This window comes from Triturus cristatus, chromosome 7 (assembly GCF_964204655.1).
Source record: "Triturus cristatus chromosome 7, aTriCri1.1, whole genome shotgun sequence".
Classification (NCBI taxonomy): domain Eukaryota; kingdom Metazoa; phylum Chordata; class Amphibia; order Caudata; family Salamandridae; genus Triturus; species Triturus cristatus.
Window position 1 is genome coordinate 1,140,934,119 of NC_140590.1, and position 25,334 is coordinate 1,140,959,452.

Here is a 25,334-nt window from a genome sequence, read left to right on the forward strand (position 1 = left end):
TGTAGATAGTTTTCACCATGGTCCTGAAGAATTGCCACTGATCCCCCTGACAATTAGGCATGAAACATGTTGACCTCGATAGCGAGAGTAGGGCGCATACAATTTGTGATCCACTATGGTCATATAGCTGCCATACACTCTCTATATATATTTTTTAATCAGGTAGGGAGCCCAACACGGAAAAAGGGTTTCGCACTGGACTTCCTGACCTGTTTTAACCTTTGCACTCACTAGCACATAACATCTACACTCTATAGGTCCCTCACCCCCACGACACCATACGGCATGGAACAAAAGATCTCCGCCAAAGAGCCCCTCATTGGGTGCCCGTCGGGTATTGCACCGCCGACCCGACGAGGAGCAGGCCCAATGATGAAGCATGACACCTGCTGGCTGGGTGTGTGAGGGCCCTAGTTCCAAAGGAAACAATTTCCCTGCAGTCTGACATCAGCGGGATTACCTGCATTCATAGTGGCTCCTGTACACAGCACTTCATTCTCCTTCTGTTCTATGACCCATTTTAGGAACAACGTACCTTCTTTGTTACAAAGGCATGGGGATACCTTAGCGCTAGTCACTGGGCAATTATCCCTTTTGCGCCTACACTCGCACTGCAAATCACCTCCCCTTTGGGCACCGCACCCGTGCCTAGGATGAAGTCCAGATAGCAAGGGCCCCTGACTCTTGACGACTGGGCAAGCACCAATCATTTCCTGCTCACTGCCCGCACTGAGCTCTCCCCGGGCCGGGGCCCACCCACTTTTAAAGTAGTCCTTAGCAGATGGAGACCCGCCGCACTCAAGTCCACAGGCGCCAAGGGCAGCTACAGAGGCACACTGCCGGCATACATCAGTTTCCAGTTCTAATGAAGGTGAGCGCAGCAGCCATCCAATGCCTACCAATAGTTGCTGCAGTCTCCTCTCACGACGTCCGACCCCTGGCTTCAGGTCTATCCTGCTCAATGGATCCTCTTGGCTGTGGTCCAGTCAGATACTCTCATGCTCACGATGGATGCAGCTCTGAACTGAGAGTCCCGCTGGCGTTGGGCAGTCAGAAAAGGAAGATTACACTTTTTTTTTTTTTTTACACCGCTACAACTTCATTTTTGCCGAGTATGTGAGGATTTTGACTGATTCATGGGGCGATTAGGAAAGAAATTGGCCACCTTGAAATGTCTGGCCACGCCATCGCCTTCACTTTTTCATTGCATCAGGCACTTTTGAATCTAGATGTCAGCTGCTGACTTAGTCAGTGTGTCGGTTAGGGAATATGACTTCTAGAAGAATGTCTTAAAGTGCTCCTACTGCCCCTTTCTACGTCTTCATCTGAAGAAGCAATAAAGACAGATGCTTGTGTTTTGCATATTATCCCTCCATGATCTGGAACTGAATGGTGAGGCTTACCTAGTTATATGCAGAAGTTTAGGTTAGTAAAGCTGCAATGAGAGAAAATACACAAAGTCACCAATCCGAAACAAAGTCAACCACTACACCTACTCCTTTTCTCATTCATTCTAAAAAATGATTTTTTTCTCCAATGTGAAGAAGCAGAAGTTAATAAAAAAATAGGAAATATTGGGACTCAAACTCTTAATCTTCTCTCACCACCAGCAGTATTCTGAAATACTGACTTCCCGATTCAGAAATTGGCCCTAGGCAAGCATTATCTTCAATAAACCGGCATCGGGCAAGACAGTGCATACCAATTGACTACTGACATCTTAAGTGGGAGCAAATGGTCACTTTAATGCAACTGGTGCACATCGCATATGATTTTAACACTAACGCATTGCGCTCCTGCAGAACTCTGCCCCTCCCCATAAGTTCTCCTTCATGTTTATCTCAAATGACCTTCACAAGGACCCTTTTTCTGTTTATTTCCTTCAACTGTTATGGCCAACATGACCCTTTTCCCTGTAAATGACTGTAACCTCACTGGGCCCCCTACCCCCAAGCTGATCCGACTGTACCGCAGCAAAGCAAACCCTGTTTCTACCGTTTGCCTACAATGCCACTCAGAAAGAGCCTCAAAAAATATTTCTGCCCCACCCCCTAACTTTGTTGCTTAAAGCATCTCAAACCGCCTTGAACTACTCAACTCTAACAAACCCTAATTAAAGATTTTCTCCTAACACATGCGCCAATCACTACCTTAGTTTCAACAAATAAAGTTCTGGGCCCACCTTTGATAGTTGCACTCCTTAGTCTCAGAAACATGTTTTTATCTCAAATGTAATATAATCGTGGGCTATTCTCTGTATCCCTTCCTGTCGAAGGAAGTGGCGTGACTTCCTATTTATCTTTCTCCTGGCCCTGTCAATTATACTCTGTTTTCATGCTCCTCTCCATTCCCTTCTAGGCATCAACTTTAAACATTGCCACCGACCATGACCAGCATGTTCTAAGTTGCTGTTGAATGTTTTTCAGCAAAGGTAAACCTTTTGTCTGAACTAAATTATTCCACCCAAATGTAGAATAAGAACATCTGAGTATCTCTAGCATTTTTGGAGTTTGTTGAATGCAAGTTACAGTTCTACCAAAACATTTTACTTGGACTTTCAAATCATCAAAACTCAATTTCCGTCCAGAGCGCCTTTGTGAAGCCTGTCTTGCAGCCCATTTTACAGTACAGTATCCACAGATCCATAGTGAGATGAAACATCTTTGAGGCTCCCCTATAAACCTCTAGGGTCTCCAACCTTTGCTGTACTGAGGGCTACTTCTGTTCAATGAAACGCATTGAGAGCTACTTATATTAGTGTTGTATAATATCAATTTTCTTATATGTATATTAATTCAACCAAGCAAATGCAATAAGCTGGGCTTCACACAGGTGAGCTACTCATACGTTATGCTGGTTTGAGACCCCTGCGTTTAGTCAATCAGCAAAAAGTAGTATTAAACACAACTTTGTTCCTATCCACACCCATTCCGTGTGATCAGATCTTTTAAAGCAGTCCTCCCTCCAATCTCTTAAACTTCCTTTCCATAACCCCATTAATCTGCATCCGTGGCCATGCCTTCTCTAAATGAATGCAATCCATACTCCTGTTCGGGAAACATTGTTTACATCGCGGTGTTTACACCGCAATACCTTTACAACACGGGTATTACAACGCAAGTCATTACAATGACTTGCGCTGGATGGCGCTCTAACCTAAGGAATAGTATGATTTATTATTCCAACACCTTCTCTACTGTACATAGACTTGAGTGGGAATAGTAAATCATACTATTCCTAAATCCAGCACCCTCCAGCGCAAGTTGTTGTAATGACTTGTGTTGTAATGCCTGCGTTGTAAAAGCATTGCGGTGTAAACACCGCGATGTAACGTCATAAAGTCTCCTGTTCAGGCATGTTCCACCGCCTCAGCGTTTACATGACTTGACCGCACTTTAACCTAGACTTGTCACTATGCTAAAAACTGCACTCCTCATGCTCCTGTTCTAGTCTTCAAGGCCCCTCATGTCCCCATGGGGCATATCTCTTATACTGGGTGTTTCCTCAATCTCACCAGTCTCACTACCCCTTCCGTTTTTCCCTTTGTAATCTTTAGGTCAAGCTTTCAGCCCTCTCAACCACAACCCCCACCCCCTAAAGAGTTCCAATATAACAAAAGGCCCAAAAAAGCAACAATATCATCACTCTCTGAAAGAATAAAGTCGAGTCCTCTCATTTGTATCTCCCTCCGAGCATTTGAACCACCTTCAATAAGTCAAGTGTAATCGGTCTCTACAACCACTGACTGCCCACTAGTTCCCTGGCCTACTCCAGACAACTTCTCCGATCTGGAAACCGATGACAACCCTCTATCTATCAGACTGAAAATAAAGTTAACCACGTCATTTACAATATCTTCTCTTTCCCATGTGCTTCCTCCTGAATTAATGGATTCCATCCGAGCTTGCTGGTATGTGGTCCTCGTGGATGCAGCCAGCGAACCTTCAACAAGTTTTATCAATCTGCACCTACTATCGCCCATAGCTCCTCTGGTGTATGTGTTTTTTCCTTCTCTGCCTCCAGTTCCAGTCCACGGAATTTCCTCCACAGCGAACTAGACAGTGCATCCACAATGTCATTGCTAGCTCTGGAAATGTTCCTTGCCTGAAAAGTAACAGTCTGAATTAAGCAGCTCATGACCATGAACCGTAAAAGTTGAAGCAGTGTAATGTCCCTTGTAGGACTGCCTGTTCGGTATCCAGCACCCATGCTCTTCAATGGAACCCCATTGAATTGGTTGAGAAAACATTTACAAGCATGCTTTTACTCCTTTACACAGCTGTATTCTGTAGTGTAATTACTGTTGCCCAATAAAGCCAGACCCAATCGTCTACAGAATATCCGTTCTGGTCATTCAACCTTGCAGGCAACGTTTGTGTTGCAGTGCAAATTGCAATTTCCTCATTGTTGCTTTCTGTTGTCATATCATGTCATCTATCAACTGCAGTAGTGTCGATTTCTTGTCTTCTGGTAGTTTCCATTCCGTCTGTGCCATCTCAGTGCCCAGATATAATAACCCCTTTTGAAGCCCCACTGTCTTTTCTGGTGCCAGCGGTACCCCCAAATCATTCATCACTACCTGAAAGTCCACCAACATAACCACACAAACGTCTGGCTCTTGTTCCTCTACCAACAAATAGTGTGTCACTGTCCTGCTCTATGAATACTGTTAGAATGTCCACTGCAATAAACAACTGAGCTTCTCCAAAAAGGTGCAAGAAACTGAATGGCTAATAGGCAATAATTTATCAAGAAAGAAAATGCTAATTTTATGTTCGACTTGGCCAGATAAGCTTCCTCACCCTCCTGTGCCACCAATGTGAATGCAATATCGATACAAGCATATGAAACTGTTAACTCCTCTGATATGTAGTTGTTGATAGAATTACCATCCCACCATGAGATATGTCATATTAACCTGTACTCACCTCTTTATTTTATTTTTTTTAAGGTACCGCCCCAATCGGGGAAATAAGATTTTTCGTCAGACACTCTAAAAAGTGGCCTGTCCTCCTCTCCTCACCTACCTCTTTCATCAGTTTTGTCCAAACCACTTCAGGAAATGCCTTTGCGCATCACATTTTATGCCCACCTAGTCTCCTTAGGTCCCTTATAGCCTACTCTGAACCCATCTGTGAACCCCTGCCACAACTTTTCTACTTCCTCCCTCTCCTTGTAGTGCTGCAACCACGTCCTTAGTCCGTCCAATTTAATTGGTGTATGAGCCTTTCACTCCAGTCCTGGACCCCTTGGAAGCACTGGAGCATTCTGACCACCTTGATTTTCTGTTTGGGAGCACTCCACACTGTGTGTACCACTACATCCGGAACAGTCCTGTCTGAAACTGCAGTATTCCTGAATGCTGTTGTTTTTGTTGTAGCTCCAACAAACCCCTTGTGGCCTTGTACTACCTTGTTCTTAATGTGGAACTCACACCAGGGAGGGGACTACCTTGAAGAGGCTGATAAATCAAAGTTAATCCCCTTGCCGTATAAGTTGTGGTTGCGGGTCTACTAGAAGCCATTGTATGGAATCATAGGTTATTGTCTGGTTCACCCCATTTGCCCTTAGCATCCACTGACAACCTGGCTCGGAATTCCTCCTCATAGCAAACCCCCACCAAGCCTCCAAACATAATATGTGCCTTCTGAATAACATCCATGTATTTGAAAAGCGCTATGCATCTCTCCAGGTACCTCTCACAGTAAAGACTGGCGTGTAATAAAAAGGCTGCTCTCCGGTTTTCTTTAGTCACTGGTGCTCTAAGCCATTTTAGCAGCTCATATTCCTCCTCTTTTGCCCATACTTCTCTGTAGTTGCCTAAAAACCTCCATATTCTCTCCTTTCTCTATTCTCTCTTTGGTAGTCAGCATCAAATGCGCCCCAATGTTTTCATGATGCCCACATAGGGCAGGTTTTTATTCTTAGTTTTCTTACTTTCCAGTTTTACCATGTTCTTCCTCGCTCTCCTGACCTACACCTTCCGTGTTGTCCCCTGACTCTTTTGCTACCTTTTTACTGCCAGCCTTATCTTCACTGTCTTCGTCTTTTGTAGTTTAAATAATCTGTCTTGTTCCACTGCATATTTCACTTTCCACAGATGAGCCACCATGTGTCCCCCCCCCATTACTGTTGCACCCCACCACTGCAGACCTCATTCCATTGTCTGTTCTTTCCCCGCCTTTTTTCAGGATCAGGGGCTTTCACCAAATCAGCCTGTCCAATCACTGTCTGGCTCGCCACCTTGACCGAAGTCTTCTGCATCATGGTTTTGCCCTCCAATACACCAGCTTTCTGGCTTATCACTCTGCCCCCTCGTGGGCACCCTGTCCCCAGACCACCATTGCCGTTCCTGTTCATGCTAGGCCCCAGTTTCTTGACTTTTTACAATCTGACCTTCCTCTACTTCCTCATCCACTTCTTCGTATACCAGCATAGTATCCGCTAACTTATTACCATCCATTCTCGTACTGAAATACACAGAAACTAGTTTTAATCTGTTTCCCATCACCAACACCACCATCACCCCATGTGTCAAAATTGCACATCTCCACCAGATAAAAGCTGTGCAGAGAGTTGGGCGGGGCATTCTAAACCCACCCTTCTTCTTGACGTTGGGATGCATAGATGAAATCCGGCCGGCCACCTTAGACCGAGGCAGGATAAGGAAGCGGCATGCGACTTTCCCAGCTCAACAATCTCGACTCTCGTTGACCCTACTTCTTTGCTCGCTGCACCACAGGCTCCTTTACCAGGGTGCCTTACTGCTGCTGCTCTCCCTCCAGCCCTCTTCTTGTACACACATCCATTTTCCTCTCAGCGACTCTGACCTCCCTACCTGTCTCTTATCACCACCATCCTGTGTACTGATGTATCCCGTCTGGGAGGCCACATCCTGCTCTCTATGGGCACTTTTCATACCGGCCCGCACCCAATGCAGTTTCCCTTTCACAGTGTCGCCTCATATGCTCCTGTTTTAAACCAAAGGTAAACTGGAAATCCTCCTCCATCTCAGTAACAGTTAAATTCTCCCCTACATACCTTGCCTGTGTAGTAGGGCTCAAGGGAGCTCTACAATGGGTGCTGCTTCGCCACCGTTGGCGCACTTCCTGCTTCAACGATAGGGCTCCTGTTAGTCCTTTCTATCTGTTGTGTATGCGAGCGGCAGGGCCACGCGTCCCAGATCAGTCGTGCATTCCTGTGTTCTATGCTAGCAGTCCCTGCTAGGCTTCATGAGCCACTGCAGTTTTGGTGTCTTTGGTGGCTGCAACTGCTGGTAAGGGTTCCTGTCTTTATTTAAAGATTTCTGGGCCAGCTACAGCCCCTGCCTGTTGCTTTTGAGCTGTGACTGCCCTGCAAGGGCTTGTTGGCTCTCATCACGCAATCCAACGCCCGCCTCCCCAACTCCTCCTCCTCCTCTTACCCAACCACCTCCTGGCACAGTACTGCCAAGGCTTTCCTTACCATAGACTTTGGTGGCTAACAGGACAGGATAGCGGCTGACACCACTTCCGCTACCCTCCTGGCTGGACACAGGGCCCTTGGGACCCACGCCTGTGATAAAGCTCCAGGCTTCAGTAAATCTGCCCTCCCTTCCTCTTGGAGCGCTTCCAGTGCCGATCATGCGACATAAAGCCCACCAGAACCTGAAATTAGACCTTCTTTGAAATGTACTAAACAAGTAACCTGCTTTAAAGACCGCCCCAGCGTACTTACTCACCTGTGGCCAGTTATTCTTACTGCAAAAGGGGACCCCCCATCCAACTATCTATTTTCACCCCTCAGGCTAAGCCCTTTCTGCCCTTCAACCAGCCCCTGCCCAGCAGACCATTTGGCCTGCACTACTCGCCCCAAGACCCGGGGGTTCAAGGCTTCCAGTGCCCTGCCCCCCAATACCCCGAACTACCTTGGATTTGTGCCACCGCCGACACTGTCATCCTCAGACGTGCATGCTTCTTTTTCGCATTGTCTCAGGCTGCCTCGGGACCATATCAGTCCCACAAAGGAGGAGTGCACATCCGCGTCGTCAAGGGTGTCTCCCTTCCTCATACTTCTTGAAAGCCTCTTGACCACGGGCAAGTGTTGCAGTAGACCCGGGAGATGAGCTTTGGCGCAGTTTGTCTACTGAGAGTTGTGAGCTGAACAGGGAAGGGGATGAGAAGGTTATTATTGATATTAATTGAGGTACCAAAATATAATCTCGTACATAACTGATTGCTGGGAAATCAGTAGGTATGATGCTCACTTAAATAAATTGTGAAGGTTGAAACACATTGACATATACACGGTAGGGGTGGGCAGAAGTCGCAGAGTTTCATTCTGCTGAATTTCTCGGAGTTGCATAAAAACTGAGATTCCACGGAGTTCCGCAAAAGTCGTAATTCACCACCTTGCGTTAATTTTTAACGCCAGGAGCTTGTTTTGCACTGTAAAATCAGCATGAACTGCACCACACGGCGTGCCAGAGGGGGTTGCTGCTTTCTGCTGCTCAAGTAGATTTTCTACTCGAGTGGCAGCTATCTCAACAAATGGAGCACGGAGTGGATAAAACTCTGCAAATTGCCGGCGTAGCAGAGTTTATTTCCCACCCCTAATATACAGGAGGCAATTATACTAGGAAAACAATTGGCAAAGAAATACAGACCTAATGGCTGAAGCAGAAGAAATCATTTGATTTGCTTAATTCATTTGCGTAAATAAAGCAGGTGGTATGATGCGGGATAAAAAGGATACAAGGAGTTTCTTTAACTTTGTCACCACGTTGTAATTGGTTAACTTTAATTCTCCATGAGGTGAATTGCTATGCATCAGTAACTTGAAATAATGCATTCAATGTTTTGTGAATTATATTGAGGTGAAATCCAATTTAATGAAAAGTACAACAATGTTTACATAGAGATGTTATGATGACGTTTGTTTATTAATATCACCTGGTAAATTATAGATGGAATGCTAAATAATTTAGAACTGTCCTTTGCCTATGTGGAATACTGTAACTAAATAAAATAACACAGCCATTCAATTTCCATTCTGATTTCTTAGTTTGCAGATTTCCAGCAAAGTCTCATCTCTTATCGTCTTCCCAGAGCATCATTGTGTATGACTTGGGCAAACTCACCATTTGGTGGCGAAGGCTGTGCTGTGCCCTTCAAATTGGGCAAAAGTAGATTAGCTACCAAGTGGGCTACAGGCAAGCAATATTACAAATGCATGAAAATAAAGTATCTGGATCAAATATGTTTACTAATTAGGACTTCAGGCCAACCTCGCTGTAGGACTTCAGATTTATATCTTTTATCACCCAAAAGTCTAAGTAGTGAGTGGGGCTTCTCTATTTCATCACACACACATCCCTAATGCAGATGTTGTATGAGAGCTGTCAAATGCTTCTGGCTGAGAAATGCATCTTACAGAATTGCAAAAGGTACAAATGCAATATAAATGAAGCCCTTTATTTTTTTCTGTTGTTCTGCCTTGGTGCGGTTATTAATATTTGTCCCTCATCCAGCGTCAGGACACAGATTTACTTAGGCCATGCCTGCCTTAGCAAGACTACACTGATCGAAATTAAAACATTGCTTATAGAAAACCCTTGTTTGTGAGACGTTGTGAGCTGGTTTCTGCTACAGTAGACATTTTTAAAAATGTTCTTCCCAATCAAACAGAATTAGGTGAACACACAGGACATGTAAATTCTTTAGAACTACTTGGACTGTTGTGTTCTAGCATTTATTCATTACAGCGGTTGACTCGTCCCAGGCAAAAGGGAGGCAAAAAAAGCCATTGTAAGACAGTCACTTCAATTCAAAGATATACAGATCGCAAGGGTTTTAAGGTTTCTGAGACCACCTACTCCATCACAGCAAAGGCAACATTGATGGCTTTTCACTTACTTGCTGCAGTCCTGATGGTTTTGGTAAGCATCATATGCTTTATATTGATAATTTTGTACAAAAATGTTGACTTTTAGTTGCTTTAAGTCCAGTGTGATCTCCATAGAGCTTTCAGGCAATTTAATCTGGTTCTCAGTAAGTTTTGAAGGTTAGTGTTTTTTGTGGAAAATTATGTTGATTGTGGTAGTATTTGTCAGTGCTTTCCTCTTTATCAACATCCATTCAACATCACTTCAGAGGAAAAGCTGTGCTTTCACTTAGCATGTTTGAAAGTACATGTGGTATGCCGGGCCTAGTCATCGCTGGGGCTCGATGCTAGTGGCGTTCAAAAACTACTGAGTGATGTATTTTGAGAAGATTTTTTTTTTCCATTTCCAAAAAACAAACATATCACAATACACATTTGTGATGAGCTGCCACACCGCAGTATAACATGCTGCTAAATTCCATGTAAAGAACAATACAATACACTTTCTTCACATTAAACATCACCCTCCAACCTTTCTCTTCCCCCTACTAGTAACATTTATTAATAGTCACATCTATGATAAGGTTTAGCACCCTGGTATGTGTTACCCTACCCCCATGGGGACAACTCCACCCTGAGGTTGCGAAATCGGGGTGGGGGGTTTGGGGGGAGAGTTGTCATTCAGGTAAGCTTTAAAGGGGCCCCATATATCTTTTGGACAAGAAGCAATGTATTTTGAGAAGATTTGTTTCTAATTCTTCTTTCGGCTGCTTACCGTTCCTATAGCCAGTTGTGATGGAGTGATAGATATCATATCGTAACCCTGCCAGAATCGTCATAAAGGTAATTTATTTTTATTGTTCACTCACAAGTTTTCAACATGTATGATTTTGTAGGCACTAATATTGGTAAGCTACTGTATTAGGAGTTCGGCTTTACGAAAGTAAGCATTCAACTAACTGAGAAATGACCGAGAATGCTTAAATGAGATTGAATTTGACCACAAGGTTTGCAAACCTACAGATCTGGGAGATTTGAAGTTAAGTACACTGACCTGTTTTATTCCTTTTGTTAGGTTAAGCCTACGATCAAGACCGAAATAACGGAGTCTGAATGTCTTCAAGACGAGAGTGGAATATTAGACCCATCTGTGTTGGTCAGCACAAACACTAAAGCAACTCCGGTCATAAAAATGGAGGCTACACCTGTGAAAGAGCCAAAATCACACTGCACAAAATCCGAAGACTGCACACAATCTGAAAATTGCACAGACTATGGCCATGCAGTTTCAACAGCGCGTTTGCTATGTTCACCAACCTCATCCGATAAATCCAATTGTCATTCTTCAGGGACTGAAAACACTTTGCAGCCTATACCACAGTTACCGGCGAGAGACCTTCTGCAGAAATCAGGTAAACAGAAATTGACATTTCTCTTGTTTTCTGCCTACCACTTCTACCATTTGTTTAAATATGGCATTTTACATGTTAATTGTTCCTCCATTTCTGTAGTGAATTTGGAATGCTCAAAGCAAGCGTTTTCTTCCTGTTCTTGAAAAGTTAACACCATCAACATCCTCTATGGACTTCTTGTTAGATGAGTTTTCTAGTCTGTTTCTGACTGGTCATTTGTTGGGATTTGCTTTAAGAAACAGTAAACTTATAACAGTTAAGCCACTAATGTTTTTAATGAGCTATATGGTAGTCTAGAAGCTGACCTCACCACCACCCATTCATTATCGCAAGCTGTCATACTCTGATCTGTTCAATCCATTCTTTAGTAGGAATGCCATCTTGTAGTGTTTCCGTTGCGCACGCTTAAAGGCTTATTTATTTGCTTGACAACTTGCTGTGTTGTACTATCAGTAGGAATTCTTTGACTTGCACTCAAATTTTTCTTGTGGCTGGTAAATAAGTTTCAGTTTTTATGGGAATTTAGGCCCATTGCATGCCAAATATAAAGGGTCACTTTACTTGCTACAGTTTAAAAAAACAAAACCTGAGAAGTGAAGAGGATCAGAAAACACGGAACAGGATTCAAATTTAGTACCCATGTGCCTGCTGGCGAAGTGTGCTAATACTCAGGGATATGGAATTTAATAAAATGTCGACTTGTCCATTGCTTCATAACCAAATCCACTTGTCCCTTTTGTGCCATGTAATGTCGCAACAAATTATGGCAGCAATCTCAGTATATAAGAGCTCTGAAATAGCCTCTCTGATTATGCCAGGGCTCCTTCTATAGTAGAGTTTGAATACTAGCAATTCCCTTATGTTGCCACGATTCCGCAGATCTACATACTGGGGCTGAAGGTAATGGCAAGCAAGAGTTCATCGGTTGGAATGCCCTTTTGAGTGTGTGCAAACTTACTAACTTGGATGTTTTTAAGAGTTGGCACCAACTCTTCTTTAATCTTTTCCTGTACTTAGAAAGGTTGGATATTTACCCCGGACAATGGCAGACATAAAACTTCTTTCAGGGTTGGGAAAAAAGTAAAATGCTGTTCACAAATATGTTCTAAGAGTAATATTTCTTGGCCTACTTCTGTAAAGCCTTGTGAACACACACAAGTCGTATAGCTGCACTTAATCCAAGGACATGGGTTCACTTTATTGAATAATTGCGCCCCTAATTAGGTCTGGCGTTACCCATGACCTTTTGTGTTTATTTTGTCTCTCTCTCTCTCTTTCTCTCGACACCCCCCCTTCTCTCTCTTCACTGAGAGTGACAGCATTCTGTTCTTTCACCAGGAGCATATCGACACATTGTCGAACTACTGTGCAGTGTGTGCTTTTTGAGTCAAAATTATTTTTGCTTTTGCCAATGTTTGTTATAATGGTGAGGGCCCGGCAGCTGCCACACCAATAAGGTTTTACAAAAACCATGCCAAAACAATTCACGCCTTGACAAAACCCAAAGGCTGACCAACAATTTCAGACCTACTGGCTTTACCAATGCTTGTTTATCTGTATGTTTCCCATAATCTTATTAAAACTGGTTACACTGATTTTCCATTATGAATATTTTTGGGAAATACTAGCGTACATCAACACATTTTACTAAATGACGCTGCAAATAAATGGTACCTACATTTTTCAGTAGTTAGCAAAATATTTTTGCATTTTTGTTTTTGTGAACATTTTATTTTGAAAGCAAAGAATAATCAATTTTGCTTTCAAGCTTCTGCGAATTTTTGCACCTAATCAGAGAGCTTTATGGAAGCATTATACATAGCCTCATATTGCTAAACATTGAAAACGTGTGTACACATTTTTATACACTAACCACTGTCAGTAGTGCAGTCTGAGCTTACAACATTTACTAAGAGTGCTCTCCCTAATAATAAAGCCTTTGCATTAATGAACACAAGTTTGAACAGCATTAACACATGGACACAAATATTACCATAACTGCAGGCAATGCCTTTCCCTGATCCATAATGTAGTACTGTAAACTGGCAGCCAAAGGGTGTGTACTGTAGGGGGCTGGGCCTACTTGTTGCAAGGAAAATATACACATGAAAACGTATTGCTCTTGACCCCAAACGATATGTTCCGGGTGTTGGGCTATAGGAATTCCAAATCCCTTATTTAATACTTACATTTGCTCATAACTACTCTCACTCAGTTTTAGAAATATACGTTTTATGGGAATAAAAGAATAATGCATAACTTATAAAACAATTGTCTTCATTTTTTAATATATCCGAATTAATGCAACATTAAAAGAAAAGGGGCAGTGAGATAAGGACTGTCGAAACAAATTTGCTAAAAGTACGCACGCAACAAGTAATAATTATGGCAGATATGCGTGTGTTAAGATTTAGTCCTGGCCCCTTGATATACTTCCGTAAGAATTATTGTCCAGCGATTTTCATGTTTGATTTGTGTTTTTGTATCAAAGAAGTAATTTAGCTTGGGTAGATATTGCTAATCCCGGACTAATTTTTCTGGACGACATTATTATAAATGGCAGATGTGTTGCCGTTTTCTGTTGATTCAAATTCGTAAACATAGCGAAGCAGGTGGTTGCAAAGGATCTTTATCTCCTGGCAGAGTGTTGCTAACTACAAAATCTGAACACTTCAACACAGAAAAATGTGTCATATGCCAAACTATTCCGAAAGAAAAGTGAACATCAACTGTGGCTCGACAAAAGAGAGTTTGAGATGCTCTAGAAATACAGCGAGAGGACGTTCAATAAAGATTGAAACTAATGGGTGAAGAGTATCAAATATTTTATTTGTAACAAGTGCTACAAGTCGTATACATTAGAAAAAAGCCTGGAAAAAATGTGTCAATATATAATAGAAACCAGTGAATCCCAACAAGAATCCGAGTCTTCTGAGAAAGCGATGACAACTGAACCCAGTGGTCATCCACTTCGATTGAAGATCGATGGCTACCCCTCGTCCACTTCCAACAACTAATCAGAAAGCAGAGGTTCTTCACTGTGGTATCTTTGGTTTATCCAGAACAAGGGCCAAAGGGACTGACGCGAGAACAGAGTATGTGAGTCTCAAAGGGCAAACAAGTTTTTATTGGCGGCTAGTTTCTTCCAAGATGAAGTTTTCAGCCGAGTAGCTAATCTAAACAGCGAGGTGAATGTATTTGCAACTGATTTGTATGCCCACCCAAACTGCATGGAATGTTTACATTGGAGAATATGAATGCACAATGAGCTCCCAGCAGCAACGTAACCGACAGCCTTAATTTAAGTTTGAACTCTTTGAAAAAGCAAATTACGTTTTAAAGCCACTAGAGTGCTGGCTATGCTTTCACACTCAGTGAGATTAGATGAATAATGGTCAACATTAATGAAGCTGTATTGCTCCATAATAATGACATCAAGATTTTTCTGGTTAGACTGTAGAAGGTCAGAATTCGGTTTTTGTCATTCTAACAAAAAGAATGAGCCACTTGTGGTGTTCTCAGCTAAGTTGACTCCTGAAGTTCTTGCTGCCAAAATAAGATCACAGGATGCTGTAAAATCAGCAGGAACTATTTTAAGAAATGTCCTGAAAGATTTAGATTTTGGACTTAATGACAAATTTAATGATGTCCCAGAGCTCTGCAAATCATGGGAATCAAGAAGAATGCCTGCTAAAGTTCTTGAGTTCAGAACAGAAACAGAAGCTGTCAACATTGATGATGGCTTTGTAGACATAAGCGAAGAAGTGGAAGACGATGCGTATGCTCTGCAAATGTACTGTAGAAAAATCTGCTACACATGACTGCCCAATCAAACTATGACAAGTGCAATAGTAGAGAGCTAATCACTTCAATTATTAGCATTGGTATATCAACAAGTTATAATGACATAGTACAAAGCAGGAACTTGTGAATCCGACAGCACAACACTTCCAAGTCACTTTACCACGAAAGGATTTACAATTGCTGCTCTTGATAATTTTAATTTTGAAGACGGCTCTTCTTTTTCTGGAACATCCACCACATTTGGTACTGCCATGGTTCTTTTTCAAGACTGTACCAATGAAGTAGCTGCTGGAAAACAAGCTGTGCCAGCTGTAGGCATAAACAAACAAAGCTTCAAACTTATAACCCAACAGCCATGTCAACGTTTGCAAAATCACTACAAGTCATCAACATGTCCCAGTCTACCAGAAAGTTTCAAAGTGGCTGAGGACATGGATCATCTTCTACCTGATGCTGCGGTTCACAAAGCTAATTTAACTGATTATCATATCCCTTATTCGGTGTAGACTGAAGGATGAGGAAAAGCCAGTTCCTCCTTGGGCTGACATTCATGCCCTAATCTTCCAGAATACCGTCCCACTGGAGAAGGTTGGGTTTTTACCAGTATTACCATCTCCAGTCGCAAATTATGCAACAGTATTCACAGCTCTACACAATTTCCAAAATGTGCGTGCTCCGCTTGAAGCCCAGCCTATCTTGCCAATTTTCTGCAATGATGTTTTCGGTATTGTAGCTGACATTTTTATGAGCAATGCAGTTGAATTTGATGATCTATATCCAATGATTAGCGTTTTCCACATGACAAAAGTTGCGTTGCAGTGTGCAAGAAGTTATCTTAGTGGATGTGGCATAGACAATTCACTTATTGAGACTGAACTTTTGGAAGCTAAACTGTCCATTCAGTATTGTGTGGCACTCATTAGGTTAGTTTTTTACAAGGTATGCTCATCCTATCTGAGGCTGTAGAAACATTGCGTTGAAATGCTTTCTAGAACAAGAATGATGAATTAGGTTTTGCACATCTTATCTCAGAATTGACAAAGGACAAGGTGGACTTCATTCAAAAGACATAATGCAAAGCCAGGCAATGTTCAGTACACTCAGTTCAACATCAGAAAACCAATTTCAGAGAGTTGGTCAAGGATTGTGAAGAAAAATCAGAACTTTGCAAGTACTGGGGAAATGTTTTACATATGATAGATAGCTCTAGTGAAAAACATGGTACATGCTGATTGGGAAGGTGATTGGGAGCTACAGCTGAAGACTGTGGAGTCACTGATTACTGTTTGGCGAATTCTATTTCATAAACGACGTGAGATATGGGTTCTGGTATTTGGAAAGAGTGAAGAAGCTAAAGGTGGAAATAACATACCTCTGCAGAAAATTCATCCAAAGACATTTTTAAGTGAAAGAGAGAGAGGAAAGGTTTAATGCTTTGGCTCCAGATATGAAACTGGAGCAGACGATCCAGAGATCACAGAAAAGCTTCAAGGGAATTGTTGCTCAGACACGTAAAAGGGATATGTAGCTCAATGGCAGCTAGTTTACAGTGAAATCCTTTCTATTTGCATTGTTTTCAGAGAAATGACAAATTCAAAATTACTGGACCATCGTGAAACTGTTCCTCACCACAAACTTATGGGAAAAAGAGGGGAATGTTTTAATAAACTTGTTGACAGCCTTCTTCATTTCATGCGGCAGCAAGAAAACCACTTTGAAATGACTGAGTGTGCGACTACATAACTTTGTGTCCAAACAATATGTGGATAACTATATAAAGACGCGTCTACTAGATGTCTTGAACATGTTCGGAACTATATTCAGAACTGAAGCAGGAGAGATTTGTATTGAAAGAGAAAGAACTGTTTGACATAATCAGTAAAGCTAAACGTGCACGCTTTAATTACCAGAGTAAGGGTTTTGTCCAATCGGCCCCTACAAAACAGCTTAGAAAAAACAACTTTCGTTACCACATAAGAGATGGTTGTAGCAAAAGAATGGTGTGAATTTATCAAGGACATTCTCTGCATGATCTTCTTCCAATAAACACATTAATTGATGGAGATGCTGCAACCAAACCAGTGAAGCACAAACTCGTTCAAGAGCTCGAAAAAAACTTTCACCTGAAGAATTTCAATTCAAAAAGGTGTCCTCATTGCAAACTGCTGTTGTTGTGGACTATATGTCACAATTGCGAATGGCCAAGAGTTTATCAATGCAAAACTTCAGAAATGTTATTCATACTATTCTAAAGATATCAATGTCAATATGCACCTTGCAAGAACGGCACATTGTCTTTGACAGTTATCTTGAACTATCTGACAAAGAATGTGCGAGAATCCGACGAATGGCTACAAGTGGAACAATTGACAATCGACCTTGCCTGCATCAAAAATTCAACACCGGTGCAACTTGATAAATTATGGTCATCAACATCGAACTAGATCAACTTGGAGATATTAACTCGCCAAAACATTGCTGATGCTTCAGTGAACACTGAATTTCCAATTATTGCAAATCGAATGATTGTCAATGAGGAGTTGGTGCCTGCAGAGAGAGATTCAAAAGGTATGGACCATATTGGTCAAGAACTTAACAGCAAATTGGAGGAAGCTGACCTTCGTGGTTTGCAACATGTTTAGTGGGCTGTTTGAAATGGTTCCAGTCAAGTCATTGTACTGTCTAATAATACAGATGTTATTATTGTGCTACTTAGATTTGTTGCAATGTTCATAAGATACATTATGGAACAGGCAAGAAAAGACACTGAATCCAGATTCATAATCTGTACAAGAAACTTGATACTATGAGCAAAATTGAAAAAAAGCTTGGAGCTTTAACTGCTGAAACTGTGAAGTTTCTAAATGGATTTGCTGAGACAGAAGAAGAATGAGACTTCTAGAAAAATACCTTGTGCTTGTGTGGAAAACAAGATCTGACTTTCACACATTTGACAATCTTCGGTACAGTGAGTTCAAGAGATCAGTGTTACTAAGTGACCTTCCACCAACGACATATTCTGTGAGTGGACACATTAAAAATGTTATAGATCATGTATATGTAGAGAAAGAGATGTGTGAATTTTTGGCTGGGAAGATATTGATGGGGTGCTAAAACCTACAAAATTTCTTAAGACTCTACCCACAGTACTTGCAAAACGTGTGTTACAAAAAGATGTGCCTATCGGTATGCTCTTCTCAAAGGTTCAACATTCTGCAAATGTACCACAAGTGATCGCCAAAACAAAGTGAACTATGAAAATGTGTCTAAAACAGCAGTGATAAACATTATGTTCGAGGCATATGAGCTGCAGATTGTACACTTAGCATAGATCGCCATCTGGTGTTGGGCCCGGATGTTTGCAGTTTGTTTTTGTTCTTTGGACAGTCTTTGGAAGTCACGAGTTCGGTGACTCCTCCTTCGGTCCGTACTGCGCATGGGCTTCGGCTCCATCCTCAGATTGTTTTTTTTCCGCCATCGGGCTCGGATGTGATACTTCGTGCTCCGGCTTCGAACTTCTACGGTTCCAGCCTCGACGTAAAATCCTCGTTTCTTCGAGTTTCTTCATCTTCATCTCTCGAAGCGGCACTTTTCTCCATCCCGTACATCGGCACCGGCCTTCGGGCCCTCCTCGACTCCGGTCCCGGCCGATGGAAAGGACTCCGTTCAAAAAGTGCCCAAAATGTGGGTCTAAATTTCCCCACACCGACCTCCATCAGGTGTGTAACCTTTGCCTCTCTCCAGAACACGAGGCCAGAGACTGCCCCGCCTGTAAGTCTTTTCGATCAAAGAAGACCATCCGGGATCGAAGAGCTCGACGCACCATGGCGCACTCATCGTCCGCAGCTCCACCGGACATCTTCAGAGACGGCGCCGAAGCTTCGGGGCAACTACACACCGAGCAGGAGGAAGACGTCGTCCGCGCTTCCGAGGCCGACGACTCCGACGTGGAGGACATCACACCGGCGCAGCGTGTCGTGAGTACTGTACTCCCTCCCACCCCCGCGCCCAAAACCAAAGAGACTCAGGTTACACCCTCGCCTGCTGGCCTGGGTAAAACCAAGCACACAGCTTCTATCACCCCACCTTCGGGCCCGGTGTCGAAGCCTCCAAAGTCTCACGGCAGCTCGGGATCGAGCCAGCCGACGCCCGGTGCCGAAAAACAGCATCCGGCACCGAAGAAAGTAATACCCAGCTCGACTCCGAAGCCACCGGTGCCGAAGCCTGGACTCTCGGTGCCGACCAAACACAAACACAAATCCGTCGGCACCGACGCTCCGGCGCCGACTCCCTCGACGCCGAAAAAACCGGAGGCCCCAAAAAAGCATGGCGCACAGAAACCATCGAAGCCCTCGGTTCCGAAATCATCGGTGCCAACGGACGATTCGGCGCCACTGGCTCTGTTTACACCAGACCCTTTACAAAAGACTCTGTCTAAAGATCCAAAGACTGGGCTATTGACTTTAATTATCAAGAAAAGACGCCTTGATACTCCGGCTCCTCCTCCACCACCCAAACGGAAGGACTCTGCTACTTCTCCCCTCAGAGTGCCCTCCCCACTACCTCCTCCCCTACCTCCTCCCCTGCCTCCTCCACCTCCTCCACCCCCTCCCCCTCCCAGGTCTCCGCCACCTTTACCTCATTACTCTCCGACCCCGTCCCCAGATCCGGACGACGGGGACCCGGACTATGACCCGGCGGACGCCCTAATGGATCCCACTCCACCGGGGACCCCAGACCCATGGGAAGATTACAACAACCCTGATATACCTGATATGCCTCAGGACGACCTATACCCATCCAGGCCGTCTCCTCCAGAGGACTCCTTAGGGTTTCATCATTTAGTGCAGAGAGCAGCACACTACCATGGGGTGGACATGCACAGCGAACCAGTGGAAGACGACTTCCTACTGGACACATTTGACATACAGGACAAATCCACATCTATTTTGCCCATGCTTAAGGGTGTCACCAAGCATGCCGCTGAAGTGTTCAAAGACCCTGTCAGGGCCAGGGTACTGAACCCTAGAATAGAGAAAAAGTACAAGGCGGCACCCACAGACCCTGCATACATTAAGGGCCCTGCTCCCTTAGATTCCCTAGTTGTCTCTACAGCTAGAAAGCGGGCTAACTCCCAGTCCTCAGGAGAAGCCCCACTGCCAGACAAGGAATCCAAACTCCTAGACGCGTCTGGCAAACGCACCGCCTCTCAAGCTGCAAACATGTGGCGCATTGCAAACACACAAGCGCTACTTGCGCGCTATGACAGAGCACACTACGACGAACTTGAGGCTCTTATGCAACACCTTCCCGAAAAACACAAGCGCAGGGCTCATGAACTGATACAGGAGGGTAAACTAATTACAAACACCTCCATTAAGTGTGCCCTCGATGCAGCCGACACTGCTTCTAGAGCCATAAATACCAGTGTCCTGCTTCGTCGCCATGCCTGGCTCAGGATCTCAGGGTTCAAGCCTGAAGTCCAGGCATCCATACTCAATCACCCTTTTGACCAACAAACTCTCTTTGGGCCAAAGGTAGACGAAGCGTTGGAAAAGATGAAAAAGGACACAGACACAGCAAAGTCTATGGGGGCACTACAAACACAAGCCTCTAAACGTTCCTTTCGACGCTCGTCCTTTCGTGGCACAGGCAGAGGCTTCTCCACCGATAGCGCCTCTACCTCCTACAAGTCCCCTCCTCAAAATACCTTTTCAAAGGGCAACCAAAGGGGTGGTTACAGAGGCAACAACAATAAGGGCAGGGGCAAAACTAACACCACCCGTTCTGCCACCCCACCCGCACAATGACTTCCCTCCGCTCCCCCCAGACCATCCCACTCCGGTCGGGGGCAGACTACAAAACTTTATCCACGTATGGGAGTCCATAACATCGGACAAATGGGTGACCCAAATCATTCGGTCAGGGTACTGTCTCGAGTTAACATCTACCCCACCCAATATCCCACCAAGGCACCGTCCAATGTCTCAAGAACATTCCACACTGCTCAAACAGGAGGTACTCTCCCTCCTCCAAAAACACGCTATAGAGCAGGTCCCCGTCAATCAGCAAAATCTAGGGGTCTACTCCCTATATTTCTTAATACCAAAGAAAGACGGGACCCTCAGGCCCATTCTGGACCTCCGGCCTCTAAATGCCTACATACATTCAGACCATTTCCACATGGTCACCCTACAACAAGTCCTCCCGCTCCTCTGTCAGGGAGACTTTCTCACTACCTTGGATCTGAAAGACGCATACTTTCACATTCCAATACACCCCTCTCACAGGAAATACCTCAGGTTCGTGGTGGACGGGCAGCACTACCAATTCACGGTTCTCCCCTTCGGGGTCACCACCGCACCACGGGTGTTTACCAAATGCCTAGCGGTAGTAGCAGCACACCTCAGACGTCAACATATTCACGTCTTCCCTTACTTAGACGACTGGCTGATAAAAGCCGCGTCCTACCACCAATGTGTGCAACATACAAACAGCACCATCCAACTGCTCCACCAGCTAGGCTTCACGGTGAACTATCAAAAGTCCCACCTTATACCATCTCACACAAAGCAATATCTCGGGGCCACTATAGACACCTCCAAGGGTATTGCCTATCCAAACTCAGCCAGAATCACAAGCATTCAAGCCTTACGCAAAACATTCCTTCCTCAACACTCTCTTCCAGCAAGAGTGTTTATGAAGCTCATAGGAATGATGGCGTCTTGCATTTTCATAGTGCCCCATGCAAGACTCCACATGCGTCCACTCCAAGAGTGCCTAGCACAACAGTGAAACCAGGCCCAGGGTCAGCTGATGGATCTGGTGTTGGTGGACGGCCGCACACATCACTCTCTGCAGTGGTGGAACACCACAAACCTTTCCAAAGGGCGGCCGTTCCTGGACCCGGTTCCTCAGGTGATTCTAACAGCGGACGCATCGCTCTCCGGCTGGGGAGCGCACCTCCTACACCTCACAATGCAAGGTCTATGGACGCCAAAGCAAAAATCGCTCCACATCAACCATCTGGAGCTCTTGGCGATCTTTCTAGCCCTAAAATCTTTCCAAAAACAGATTTCGGGCAAAGCAGTCCTCATTCGCACAGACAACATGACTGCAATGTATTATATCCAAAAACAGGGGGGGACACACTCTCCCCAGCTCTCCCGCTTAGCCCAGAGCATATGGAGATGGGCAATTCCCCAAAACATCTTTCTCCTGGCACAACACGTTCCAGGCGTACAAAACACCATGGCAGATCTGCTCAGCAGACAAACGCAACAACTACACGAATGGGAACTGCATCCACAAGTTCTTCACCCATTCTTCCAACAGTGGGGGCATCCTCAGATAGACCTCTTCGCCACCCACGAAAACAAAAAATGCCCAAGCTTCGCCGCCAGATACCCACACCCATTGTCCAAGGGCAATGCGTTATGGATGAACTGGTCAGGCAGATTTGCATACGCCTTTCCACCTCTCCCACTAATTCCATTAGTGGTAAGGAAGCTACAACAACACTCCCTCACACTCATTCTAGTAGCTCCGACGTGGGCCAGGCAGCCGTGGTACACCACACTACTACAACTATCAGTGGTACCACATCAAAAACTGCACCTATCCCCATGCCTCCTAACCCAGAACCATGGAGAAATCAGGCACCCGGACCCAGCTCAGCTCAACCTGGCGATCTGGCTCCTGAAATCTTAGAATTTGGATACCTTAACCTTCCCCCTGATTGCATGAACATCATCATGGAAGCCAGACGTCCTACCACTAGAGCATGCTATGCCGCAAAGTGGAAAAGATTTGTAATTTACTGCCGTAACAATACAATCAACCCTTTAGATGCATCCATACAGCGCATCATATGCTATCTGCTCCATCTTCACAGGTGTAACCTGGCATATTCATCCATACGCCTACACCTAGCAGCGATCGCTGCTTATCTACAAAACAGACAGCATTTATCACTCTTCAGAGTGCCCGCTATTAAAGCCTTTATGGAAGGCCTTAAACGAGTAATTCCTCCCAGGGCACCACCTTCCCCTGTATGGAATCTAAATTTAGTTCTTACACGGCTAATGGGTCCGCCCTTCGAACCAATGCATAAATGTGAGCTACAGTTCCTCACCTGGAAAACAGCTTTTCTCGTAGCTATTACTTCCCTTAGAAGGGTTGGTGAAATACAAGCGTTCACTATACAGGAACCCTTCCTACAAATACATCACAGCAAGGTCACACTTCGCACAAATCCGAAGTTTCTGCCCAAGGTCATTTCCCCCTTCCATCTCAATCAATCGGTGGAATTACCTGTCTTCTTCTCGCAACCTCAATCTGTTGCAGAGAGGGCCTTACACACACTCGATGTTAAAAGGGCCTTGTTGTACTACATCCAAAGAACGCAACCTTTCAGGAAGACTAAACAATTGTTTGTTTCCTTCTCTCCACCACATAAAGGCAACCCATCTCTAAATCAGGGATAGCTAGGTGGATTGTAAAGTGCATACAAATTTGCTATCAAAAGGCAAAAAGAACATTATCTGTTCCGCCTAAAGCCCACTCCACAAGAAAGTTAGGGGCTTCTATGGCTTTTCTAGGGAATATACCCGTAGATGACATCTGCAAAGCAGCCACATGGTCTACACCGCACACCTTCACAAAACATTACTGTGTAGATGTGCATTCCAAGCAGCAAGCTAGGGTGGGCCAGGCTGTACTAAAGACACTTTTTCAAACCACTGCAACGGATACCGGTGGTCGCCGCTAAGGTTGGGTACTGCTATATAATCTATGCTAAGTGTACAATCTGCAGCTCATATGCCTCGAACGGAATATGCTACTTACCAGTATGCATCTGTTCTTGGCATGTAGAGCTGCAGAGTTGTACACGCCCACCCGCCTCCCCGGCTACCTGTATCCGTTCCAGTACATCTTATTTAGATACAACACACATGGGTTTCTCACTGTTATTACTACGCTCCATCATTTCCCTGCTGGCGAAAAACAATCTGAGGATGGAGCCGAAGCCCATGCGCAGTACGGACCGAAGGAGGAGTCACCGAACTCGTGACTTCCAAAGACTGTCCAAAGAACAAAAACAAACTGCAAACATCCGGGCCCAACACCAGATGGCGATCTATGCTAAGTGTACAACTCTGCAGCTCTACATGCCAAGAACAGATGCATACTGGTAAGTAGCATATTCCATTTCTTTCATATTCAGATCATAAATATTGTTTGGTGTATATATAAAAGGATTGAAAACCAACATTACTAGTTTCATTTCTATATAAGTCTCTTCTTCCTCTATTATAGCCGTCATTTTAGAAAATGGCGGGAAGGTTGCACTGAGGAGATAATTTTGGTCTCCATAAGACTACATGACTCCCCAAAACCTATGTTTTGACACCAAAATGACGTATATAGGTCCCGTGGTTCCTGAAATGTTATGTCATCACTGTAACACATCCGCCATTTTTAAAAATGTCGTCCAGAAAAATTCGGCCCAGATTAGTTATGTCTGCAAGGGCTAAATTACTTCTCTGATGATAGAAAAACATGAATCAAAAGTGAAAATCTCTGGACAACAATTTTTTACGGAGGTATTTCAGGGGGTCGGTGTTAATTCAGCACAAAATAAAAATATTTTGCTTGTCATTGAATGTATGTTTTCAGCAATTTTGGCAGTTAATTTTTGTCACAAGTGTTTAGGATTATATCTACAAAAATCTGATCTAACAAATGAAGTGAGACAAGGAATTCTGACACTTTCTTGAATAATTTGACAATTGAAGGACTTATTTCCGTACGTGTGACTCATCTTCCCCTTTAGCCAGTAGAGGATTTTTCTCACTGGAGCATCCTGTGGCTTCCCTTTTTAAATCATTTTTAGGGCATTGGTCAATGAGTTTCTGGCATCGGTTCCCAGTGTTCATTTTTTGTCATCTTGGATAGAGGTATGGCAAATGATGCTCTTTGGTGGCTGTATCCACTGATCTACCTAATTTCTTATATAGCAGAGGTGGGGTGACTTCAATCACTGCTCTGTCACTAAGTCAGCTTCTCACTGTTAATACTTGTGTCATCTACGTTAGGCTTCGCTGTTGGGAGACCTCAATTAGCTTACCTGTACTATCTAATGTGTTTGGGTTTAATGTGTAGCAAAACCCATTGATGTGGAGGTATCCAGAATCACCTGTTAGCAATGAATTGCCTATGAAATGATTAGCTTTGGTCACATATTTTAAGTAATGT

The 25,334-nt window shown here is 44.0% G+C and overlaps 1 protein-coding gene across 2 annotated transcripts in view; it reads left to right on the forward strand.

The window, feature by feature from the left end:
• Positions 1-25,334, forward strand: part of NSD1 (nuclear receptor binding SET domain protein 1) — a 1,235,760-nt gene that overhangs the window by 514,108 nt on the left and 696,318 nt on the right. For both annotated transcript variants that reach the window (XM_085618316.1, XM_085618317.1), the window contains exon 7: positions 10,937-11,273. In XM_085618316.1, the coding sequence (XP_085474442.1) occupies positions 10,937-11,273 (337 nt within the window). The remainder of the gene's footprint in view (positions 1-10,936; positions 11,274-25,334) is intronic.